This window comes from Mastomys coucha, unplaced genomic scaffold (genome assembly GCF_008632895.1).
Source record: "Mastomys coucha isolate ucsf_1 unplaced genomic scaffold, UCSF_Mcou_1 pScaffold19, whole genome shotgun sequence".
Classification (NCBI taxonomy): Eukaryota; Metazoa; Chordata; class Mammalia; order Rodentia; family Muridae; genus Mastomys; species Mastomys coucha.
Window position 1 is genome coordinate 5,655,961 of NW_022196901.1, and position 11,615 is coordinate 5,667,575.

The window sequence follows — 11,615 nt, forward strand, 5'->3', positions numbered from 1 at the left end:
TGGGAAAATGAATCTCTGACTAGATTCACTTAAGTCACTGAGATTCACAACAAGTCACAAAGTGTGCTCCAGGGACATAGCCTTCCTGAGTCACCCATGCTTGGTTGGGCTCTTTAGTGATGCTGCTTCTTTTGAGATGTACATGCCTCTATAAGTAACTCCTTACCCATAGACTTGTGAAAACAAACAAACCAAAACTCAGTAAACTCACTCACTCAACAAGTTAGACTTGGGTACAAATGATTTCGGTCATCAGTGCTCTATCTGGAGGGTACAGACACGTTTTTACACATCTTCAGGAAAAATCACTTAACAGGAGGCCCGATGTCAACCTCTGGTATTGCTCTGTGCTGCTCTTCTTGTTGTTGTTGTTTAAGACCAGGCCTTTATTGGCCTAGAACTCACCAAGTATGCTCGGGTGGCTGGCAAGCCCCAGGGATCCCCATCTCTGTGTCAGCAGCTCTGAATAGCATGCGCTGCTACACTTGTCTTTCTATAAGGAATCTGGGGTCTTCTGCTGCCTAACAAGCACTTCAGTATCCCCCAGTTCCCACTCCTTTACAGGGTAGTTTGTCCCTATTGAGTCCCTCCACATTTTTTCCTAGAGGTGTTCTCCTTTGGAGGCACACTGCCTTATTTTCTCTATTATTAGCATCTCCTTCGTGGGCTGCCCTTAGCAGCTTACTTCTGAAAATGTATATTGTGCTATTGCTTTGCTATGGCGTTGGCTTTAATTCCAGGTGGGTCCCATAGTGTTGTCTCAGCTGGCTTCTTTAGTGTGTTTGACTTGAACACAGTTTTTTACCTTGGTGGAGTTGTCTCTGTGGGGCATCTCAAAGTGGGGACACTTAATAGTCCAGGGAAGTGTGGTACAGGTTTTGGCTCTGGCAGTGGAAATGGCATACTCACTGAACAATGGGGGATGCCACCTCTGCTACTAGCAAAAGCTTCTGGTACTGGCTGCCTCAGCAGTGGTGAAGCTATTGAAGCACTTCTCCTCTGACCAGTCAGGGGTAGACCCAAAAGGAAGGTGATGGGATTTGGTGGTGAGAGGAAACACAGCCCTCTCTGGTGGAGAAGCAGCAAGAAATAAGTATGGAGCAGGAGGTTCCATGGTCTTCTTCTCCGAAGTGGCAGTGTACATCCAGGAACAGGACTATGGCTGGTACTGGGCACTGTTCCACTCAGCCCTGCTTGGGCACATATTAGCACCGATGGTTGGCCCTCCATCTTTGACTACCTCAGCTAGCATGCAGCAAGAAAAAGGAGACAGTTGGAGCTACAAAACTGGTCAAGGTTCCTCAGACACTGAGATCAGAGAAGCAGTGGAAACTGCATTCCATTTACCCTACCAGTTACATACCTGAGTGAGGTTCAGCAACAGCAGCAGCAGCAGCAGCAGCAGCAGCAGCAGCAGCAAGAGCTGAGGTGTTCTTGGCTCCTTTCGTGGTAGTGACTGTCCAAGAAAGGACCCTGGCTAGAGCTGAGGAAAACTGCTTTGGAGCAAGCTGTGGTGGCACATGCCTTTAATCTCAGTACTTAGAAGATAGTGGTAAGTGGATCTCCATGAGTTCAAGGTCAGCCTAGTCTACATAGGTGAGTTCCTAGACAGGACTACACAGAGAGACACTCCCTCCCAATCTCAAAAAAAAAAAAAAAAAAAAAAAAAAAAAAAAAAAAAAAAAAAAAAAAAAGTGACCCCCCACACACACATACCCAATACCAAAACAAAAGAAAAAAATAGCAGCCTTGGGAACATCCTCCTTTCTAGAGTTATGAACACTGCTGACTTGTTCAATTCTCCCTTAGTAAGCACCTGAGGGCAGGACAAAAGCTGGGAGCAGTGGTCCTTCTGTACCCTGAGGGAATTGGATGCATCTAAGTCCTAACACTGGCAAGTTCTATATACTGTTGATCCTGTTGTTGCTCTTAGATGACAAACGCCCCATCTCCCAGTTTACATATCCTGCTGTGCCAAATTGGAGTCACAGGTAGCTAACACAAGCCAATAATATCTATAATTTCAGAGAGGAATATGCAGGAGTTTCTGACCTTTAGACCAGTCTAAAATACTTCATTTCCAAGGATTCCTTTTATCTACAACACCCTAGGTACATACTATAAGATGTGAGATCTCCTTCCAAAGGTAGGCTTTCCCATTTTCTTTCTTAATGATTAGAAAGTTCTCACAATCACTTCAAAAATGCATCCCTACATACATTTGTCTTTCCCAAGTGTTCCAGGCTTACATACATTTGTCTTTCCCAAGTGTTCCAGGCTTACCCTCCGCACAGAACTGAATCTGGATCCCCTGAAATAACAGCCAGTACTCTTAATCTCTGAGCCAACTCTTCAGCCAGATACTGTTTTAAGTGGTTTATTACACAATATTTAGCTGATATCAGAAAATGTGAAGATAGTAAACAGGAATCATTTTTTTCCAAACATAAGATGAGAAATTATAAGGATTCTGCGTGTTTTATTCTTTGAGAATATAAACCATTTTGAATAGCAATGGGAGAATGTCTAGAAGCCACCATTTTGAATAACACTGGGAAACAATTGTAAAGTTCTGAGAATCATATTCAACATTTAACCATTTAAAAGCCACTAGCTCTAACAATTAGGTTTAAATGGAAGTGTTTTAATTTTATACTTATAAAATGAATTACAATATATCACAATGAGTTTGCTAATATTCCTTTCTGTGGTAGTATAAAAATTTCTAATATAACTTGATCCTTTCATCTGCTCAAAGGAGCTATTTTAGGTCACTATTGAACAACAGTGGTTTTCCCATGAACTCTCACAGGCTGTACTCCTGTACTCCTGTGCTGGGTGTGAAAGGCACTGATGTCAGGGAGACTAGCTTCTCACCATGTGCTTTATCCCTCTGGCAATTAGAAAGTATTAAAGTGCTTGAGGAATAGACTATATAATTATGTTCACAGAGTACTTGCAACCTACACAAGTGCCAACAAACATATCTCAGCATTAGAGTAGGATTTGTATTGTTAAGATATACAGATTTGCATTGTTGAGGCTTAAACACTGCACAGTTCTATTCACTGTGTCTGACTTTCCATTGCTATTGCAACACAGGAGGCTTTAAGGTAGAATGACTTTAGAGAGCATCACTCTCCTAACCTCTACATTATCAGGCTTCCTTTAAGTCAACACTCCTTCCATGTCACATCACCACCCTACTCTCCGTACCGAGTTTCTATGATCTGTGTCTGTCTCTGAGTCTCTAAAGATGAGCAGTGTTCATCAGCTGTATCATATCATGGAAAGCATGAAAAATCATCTGAACAAGCTTTTCTGCATCAGTCTCTGGACATGACCTCCAGGATGTACATGCCACCACAAACCTGTGAAATACACAACACATGAATGATTATGACATAGGTTCCAAGTTGTGATGCTGGATGTTCTACCTGGCTGCTCAAACATAAAATCTGAGTTCTTGATGATGTTAGGTCTATGTAACTTGAAGACAGGGCCACAGTTAACATAGTTACACAATGCTATGGAATCTGTATCTCAAAGGATTAGACAATGCCTGAGGACAATAGGCCACAAGCAACCTTTGGAGCAGAAGTTTATGTCTAATGCAAACAACTAAAGAGCTAAATGATGAACCAACCACCAACCACTAATCAAGCACCAACCAACCAACTAACCAACCAACCAACCAACCAGTCAACCAACCAGTCAACCAACCACCAATCAACCATCAACTAAACAACCAATCACCAACTAACCAACTAACTATCCACCAACCAACCAACCACCAACCAAATACCAATCAACCACCAACTAACCAAAGAAACAAATAAAACCTCACAAGAAATTTCTTCCTAAAAGTTGATACTAGAATGGGCTACAGTATGATCTCATGTCATTCTTTGTAAGAAAATTTGATCTGCTTACCACTTGACAAGCATTTTAAAAAGGACAGATAAGAGAATAAGAAAAATTATTTCTACATGAGCTAAAGTGGTCTCTTAAGACAAGTCTTGTATTCCACCATCTCCTAATTGTACAATTCCAGATCTGGAAAGTAAGAAAAGGGATCCCCAGGGAGCTCATGTAAATAGGAGAGAAGCCTGGCTTTTGCTAGACTCCCAAAAGAACATGTGTTTCCTACCTTTTGTGGACTTGCAAAGTCTTATGGAAGTTTATGGATAAATATCAAAGGCAAATATGCAGGGTAAAGTTTCTGGCCAGGATGCAACCTTTACACCATTGGAAATGATGGCTCAAGCAAAGTGAAAGAAAAGCATATTCTGCCCTTCTGTCCTAGTATCTAATGATGAAGCTTTTAGGGGGCAACGTTAGAGAGTGAACTGGGCCTCCTTCATGCTAAGAAGTTAAGCTATAGCTCAGTTACACTCTCAGACAGAAGAAGCTGCCATTGGGTACTTTCAGCATATACTGAAACACATAGGAATCGTGAAGGTGGGCCTTATTTTATCTAATAATTTAAGAGCAATGAATTATTTTCCAACTATAATGTGAATAAAATTCTCAAATATTTAGTAATATCAAAAATGTTTCTAAAATTAATTATTTTCATTTGAGAATTTAGTTTTTCAAAAAAACTCAGTTATGTTTCTGAATGACAGAAAAAGCCTTTTGTTGTACTTGGACAACTCACAAAGAAACATAGATAACATTAAACAATGAAAAAATGCTTCAGTAAAGATCTGAAGTTATACTATTTTTGTCACCCAAACTAGTAAAATACTTCATAAAAATGTACAGTTGGAAATCATACGATGAAATAACAAAGGGTATGTTATACTTCTAGCATGTATACTAATTTGTAATGGTAGGAAAACATGATAGCAAAGTAATTGAACAAACTGGAAGTTTATCTCATGGAAGACTGAAAATGACTCTTTACTACATGAATAAGTCCTTCATATGGAAGCTTAAACTATTCAAATTTACAATATCTAATGCATAGTTAATGGCAGTGAGAACTACTTGAAATCCATGAAAATGAGTTAAAGGATACAATATAATTATGATTTAGAGTACTAAAAATGATGTGCATGTATTACAAAATAGAAGTATCATCCAATGATTGTCCCATGCAAGGCAATAGAAATGTTAAGTAACTTTCTGTTTTTCATATTTTATATCTTTTTCACAAAAGAATGTAGCACACTTAAAAAAAGTGCTATGTCAAACTACTTTGAAATCATACAATTTGCAAATTTAACAATGAAAAAAGTTGACACAATCCCTAAGTATTTCATCTGAGAGACAGCAGTGCCAATTTACAGTCATGGAAAGGCTTGCAGGAGGGGTCATTTAGTAAATATTTATGTGAATTAGTGTTGGGGGGTATCCCTCCATATAGTTCAAGAAAGAAAACTTGGTAAATGAAATAAGTGCATCCACCTTGAGGCGGGGGTTTGTTGAAAATTCAAGGAATAAGCTTGGTGTGACTGGAGTAAAACAAAATATGACATATGTCACAGAAGATGGAGTCAAAGACAGCCAAAAGTGTGGTCATAAGGTCTCCAGCAAGACTTTACATTTTACTACAAGTAAAACAGGAAGCCCATGGAGGGTTTTAAAGAATGACATGACCTGAATTTTTCCACCATGTGGGCTGTAGAGTAATCAGGCTTAGAAGCAAGTTCTTCTAACCACTGAGCAATCTTGCCAGGCAGGGCTTCAGCATAGAGAACAGCTCATGTTTCACAGGGTAGAGTGTGTAGGTGAAAAGAGATGGTTGCTTGGCTTATGTAACATCAGTAGATTTGAGAACGCTGTATCTCCTTGATACCTTTTGTTATCACTCTTCAGGCATGGCTCCTGACCACACTGGACAAAGTACTCCTCCCTACCAGCTAAGCAATCTGATGTGGTAACAGGGTATTTCCTTCATCAACTAATTTTTTAAGTCATCAAAATAATTTATAATAGTTAAATGTCTCTTAAATATGTATGATATCTTCTGAAGCTAAAGGTAATATGCACTCAATTAGTTTTTAAAATCTATTTGGAATATTAAACATGATAAAAGTAGAAGAAAATCTCTTATGAAGTCCTCTATGAGAGGAAATTGTGACAAGTTCCTAATAGACAGAAACATTCCATCCCCAAGGGAGAATATGCAGCATACCTGTGGCTTCATAGAATGAATTGGGAAGTGTTCCTTCTATTTCTATTTTGTCGAATAGTTTGAAGAGTATTGGTATTAGGTTTTCTTTGAATGTCTGATAGAATTCTGTACTAAACCCTGGACATTTTTTGGTTGGGAGACTTTAATGACTGCTTCTATTTCTTTAGGGGTTACAGGACTGTTTAGATGGTTTATCTGATCCTGATTTAACTTTGGTATCTGTTATCTGTCTAGAAAATTATCTATTTCATCCAGATTTTCCAATTTTGTTGTGTTTAGGCTTTTATAGTAGGATCTGATGATTTTTTGAATTTCCTCAGTTTCTCATGTTGTCTCCCTTTTCATTTCTGATTTTATTAATTTGAATACTGTCTCTGTGCCCTCTGGTTAGTCTGGCTAAGGATCTATCTATCTTATTGATTTTCTCAAAGAACCAGCTCCTGGTTTTGTTGATTCTTTGTATAATTCTTTTTGTTTCTACTTGACTGATTTCAGCTCTGCTATCTATTCCTCTTATGTGTATTGCTTCTTTTTGTTCTATAGTTTTCAGGTATGCTGTTAAGTTGGTAGTGTATGCTCTCTCCACTTTCTTTTTGGAGGCACTCAGAGCTGAGTTTTCCTCTTAACACTGCTTTCATTATGTTCCATAAGTTTGGGATGTTGTGCCTTCAGTTCCATTAAATTCTAAAGTCTTTAATTTCTTTATTTCTTCCTTGACCGTGTTATCATTGAGTAGGGCGTTATTCAACTTCTATGTGTATGTGGGCTTTCTGTTATTTTTGTTGCTATTGAAGCCCAGCCTTTGTCTGTGGTGGTCTGATAGGATGCATGGGATTATTTCGATCTTCTTGTATCTGTTGAGGCCTTTTTGTGGCTGATTATATGATCAGTTTTGGAGAAGGTACCATGAGGTGCTGAGAAGAAGGTATATTCTTTTGTAATGATTTTAACAGATATCTACAGAATATTTCATCATCACTAATTAATCTATCTCCAAGTTAAGGATAAAGTCTTTAAGAAAGAGCATCTTATTTATCCTGTTTCCTTAGCACCAAAAACACTTGACATACTGTTAAAGTCTACTAAATATAACCTAAATGAGAGAACGGATGTTCATCCCAGGATCACTATACGTCATTTAAGAAAGTGAGCTATATATAGCCTGAACTCATTTCACTGGGTATAACACAGAACCTATCATTTGTCAGGGAATACGTTAAAATTGACACTCAATTATTACTTTGGTCCTTAAACTCTTTTATGGAAAAAATATCAAGATCCATGCATAACTTGTTATTTAAGTGTTATTTGTCCATCAGTGTACAGAAACTGAATCCTTTTCTGAACTACAATCCACAGTCTCAGAGGCCTACAGTGACAAGTGACACTTACATAACTCACTGCATAAGTCATCCAGTAGGAAAGCAGAAAACATTCTCCAGAAGGGAGTGCATGGAAATAACCACTGGAAACTCAAGTACTAATGATCTATACATATTATTACTCAGTTTTCTGCATCCCACATGAAGTGCCCCAAGCCTGACTTCAGTCTGCAGGTAGACCCACAAATATGGAGGGCTACATACATTTCCAATTTTAACTTGCCAAAACTACCTTGTATGGTCAACTATGTTTTTTAAATATACAGGTTTCACATGATATGACTGTAACACAGGATGTTACTGAAACATCCTCAAATATCATTCTGCATAAAAGCCCCATACAGTGATTTTACAAAGATCTCAAAAGCAGAGGAGAGAAGTATCAATACTTGTTAATTACTCCGGTGGCAAAGGGGCTAGCTAGTCCTGTAGAAAATGCAGGTAACATGAGTAAAATCATAGTATACAAAAATACTAAAATCAGAAACAAGCTACAATTCTTACTGTATCTGAAGAATAAAGGGGAGTAGGCTTACCTGTCATCTCTGATATGGTAGAAAAATCCGTATCCATTATGTACCATGGGAACCACAACTCCTTGAACTCGTAAGTAACCAACCAGACTTGTTGAGAGCACAAAATTTCCACCTCCTCCGCTGTGTAACATAAAGAAAAGATGTCCATTAGGCTGCAGGTGCCTTGTTCTGACATCCAGAGAGAACCATGTTTGCACATGATGGACCCGTGCCCCAAGTTACCTTCTAGAGAAAAGTGGGTCCTCAAATAACTCCGGAACAGGGAGGCCTTCCTCCTTTGCTATGAGCAAAAGACCTAAAAGGTGGCGGTCAAATCCTGCAATGAAATCCCAAGCCTGACGTCAGAAAAAAGTTCCCAGTCAAAGACTTTTTAAACAAGAACAACTCACATTCAAGTACCTTTTCCTTGTGAACAATCTTTCATCATCTTATTATGCTTCGCAAAAGCTTCTAGCATCTTTTGCTGACGTTCAAGGAGCTGTGTCACAAATGAAAACAGTTAATTTTCAAAACAAATCTATAAATCAACACAATACCAAACTGTATGAACCCCAAAGCAGAGAGAGAAGGCTCATCCATTTGCTGTAGTGGAGTAAGGGGAGGAGGAGGAAAGATCCCTCGGCAGGATGTGATGCTTGATTCTCTCTCCTTAGTCCTACTGCCCTCCCTTTCCCATAAACCTTGATTTTTTTTCAATTGTCTTCTTCCCTAAAATTGCAAAGAGCAGTGCTGACAACACTTTGTGTGAGACACTTGTAATATTAATAAACTGGAATTTAAAAATTAAAACTACAAAGATAATCCCTGTATAAACTAACATAATCATGTCTTCCCAAACTAAAACAGGCAAGAATTCAAAATAATAGGGAAGAAACATACTGTTGTCTAAATACTTAAAAGTATTCAAAACTAAACACTAGTTCCGCCCCTCGTGACTTAAAACAAGAACTAGACATTCAGCTACATGATGAATGCATCCTCCTAAAGGTCTTTAGAAAGTTCTACTTTGTACTGATGCTGGGCTAAAGGTAGGTGAGCATTGCTGAAAAACTCAGTACTGAAGACGTCTGCCTTAGAAAATGATACCAAGGGGCTTTTCAGATCTGCTGCCTCGTCCTTCTGGGCACATACATCAGTGGCAAATTAATATTTTGCAAACTTTAGGAAAAATGCCTTAAAGTAATCTAGGGGAGTAGAAGCAAAACCGCTACTCAGAGGCCAGTTCTGTCCAATACTCACACTGGCAGAGGGATCCTGCATGGACTGGCACCATCTGACAGCCTCCACTGTACAAGATCGCACAGTCTCTGTCCGGCCATGGTAAAAGTATCTTGTCATAGCTGTTTCATAGCAGCAACCAGGGCTAAAATAGTTTTAAGAGTATCATAAGATAATTTTCTAATTATCTTATTTTCTAATTTATTTCTAATTTTCTAATATATTACAAATATAGTCACATACTAAAACAATTTTCAGATTCAGACCAAAACTACAAATCAGTCTAAAAGCGAGACTTTCAACAAAGGCTGTTTTCAAAACCCAAGTAAAAAAACAGCCTGATAACATCAACTACTTTTTTCTTCCTTTTTTTTTTTTTTTTTTTTTGAGACATGGTTTCTCTGTATAACATCCCTGGCTGTCTTGGAACTTGCTCTGTATACCAGGCTGCCCTGGAACTCACAAAGATCTGCCTGCCTCTTCCTCTTGAGTGCTTGGATTAAAGGTACATGACACCACCACGCAGCTAACACAGCTCATTACTACAGCTCAGCAGCTTTCAGGTATAAAGCATTGCAGGTTGTGACAGGCATTCTAAGGTGGCTCCCAGTGGCCTATGCTTCTTGCTATTCATGCTGTGGCACACTGTGAATGTGGATTAGAGTTAGTGACTTGATTTAATGCAGAGAATATAGCAAAAGTGAAGGGCTGCTAGGTTATAGAGAGAGGTGTTCTTCTCACTTCCTTGCTCTGGATAAGGCCAACTAGCATGGTGGGATTGGCCCTATGGAATGAGCAAGACAGTTAAAAACTGAAGAGAAAGAGCCTCACACTAGAAAACACTGGCAATTCAGGAAACTACACCAAACTACACAGAAATTAACCAGTTTCTTCACTAACTAAAATGCAAGGAGGAAGACAGGGAATGGAATGCTTATGCTTAAATGTTTACAGACAGATCAATCAAGTGCTTAGACAAGCATTCTGCTCCACATTTCCATGCTGGCTGTAATGAGCTAGTGTGCAGCAGGCCAGTCTTACAGAAGCCTGAAGTAAGGAAGGCTGTTTTTTTCTTAAAGGCTACTCAAGGCTTTGCAAAACTGTCAAAAAAGCCAGCATTTTCAGGCCAATATGTGGAGACAAGAGAAAAATAGTTTAAGTTTGATAAGTTATTTAATGCTACTTCCCTCTGCCCAAGGAATTTGTTATTTCTAAGACTCCTGAGCAGAAAGAATGCAGGATGAACAGGAGATCGCTGGTAAGGCAAGGAAACCGCTCTCAGTACTGTCTGTGGCAGGTAAAACAATAGCAGCATTCACAGCTACAAGGAGCCCAGAGAGCCGTGGCCACGATCACGAGTGGGCCCATCCACGCATCTCAGTCCACATGGAAAAGCATTTGACAAATGTATACTCATTCACAATCAAAACTCGATAACACAGGAACCGAAGGCCAGTTCGTCAATGGCGTAAGGGTTTCTATGAGAGCCCAGCCAACACAGGAGAGAATGTCCACTTCTCCATCTCCATACAATAGCACCATGAGAAACAAAAGGCAAGCACCCACGCTGGAAAGGAAGAAAACCAACACTCATCATAGATCAGCTGACTTCACATTTCGAAAACTCAAAAAGTTTTGTTTTTAAAATGGTGAAAGCTAAGACTATGATATTTCGGGATATAAAATCAAGAGGCAAAATCAGCTGTACTTCTATGCATTTGTGATGAACAGAAATTTAGAAAACCATTTACAAAAGCGTGAAAAGATGATTAAATTTAAGGAAATGAACAGGAATGGATACTGAAAACTAAATACTGGTGAAAAAAAGGAAGGTTTCAATCTATATTCAAATGGCAGTACAACTAAATGTGGCTTAAAGACTCAATGCAAATCTCAATATTGTTCTTTGTTAAGTTAGAAAAATTCATTCTAGGGCTGGTGAGATGGCTCAGCAGGTAAGCGCAGCACCTACTGCTCTTCTGAAGGTGGTGAGTTCAAATCCCAGCAGCCACATGGTGGCTCACAACCACCCGTACTGAAATCTGATGTCCTCTTCTGGTGGTCTGAAGACAGCTACAGTGTACTCATTTATAATAATAAATAAATTTAAAAAAAAAGTTTAAAAAGAAAAATTCATTCTAAAATTTATACACAATTTCAAGAAATCCAAAACAGAATAATTTTGTAAAGAAGGAAATTTTGAACAAGTCACCTTTCAGTTTAAAACAAAGCAACTAATTTAAAAGAAAGAAAAAAGAAAGGCAAGTGAAGAGAGCTGAATGGAAGGTGCCCACCTCCAGTCAACAGACTCTCAGAAGCAGAGAGCTGAATGGAAGG

General features: G+C 38.9%; 1 protein-coding gene across 1 annotated transcript in view; it reads right to left on the minus strand.

The window, feature by feature from the left end:
* Window positions 1-2,361: 2,361 nt before the first annotated feature.
* The window catches only part of Crot (carnitine O-octanoyltransferase), a 34,026-nt gene continuing 24,772 nt past the window's right edge, over window positions 2,362-11,615 (minus strand). Inside the window, exons 14-18 of the mRNA XM_031380005.1 lie at window positions 9,300-9,423; window positions 8,460-8,538; window positions 8,283-8,376; window positions 8,061-8,180; window positions 2,362-3,371 (exon numbers count right to left, since the gene is read on the minus strand). Coding sequence (XP_031235865.1) covers window positions 3,251-3,371; window positions 8,061-8,180; window positions 8,283-8,376; window positions 8,460-8,538; window positions 9,300-9,423 — 538 coding nt within the window. The 3' untranslated portion in view covers window positions 2,362-3,250. The remainder of the gene's footprint in view (window positions 3,372-8,060; window positions 8,181-8,282; window positions 8,377-8,459; window positions 8,539-9,299; window positions 9,424-11,615) is intronic.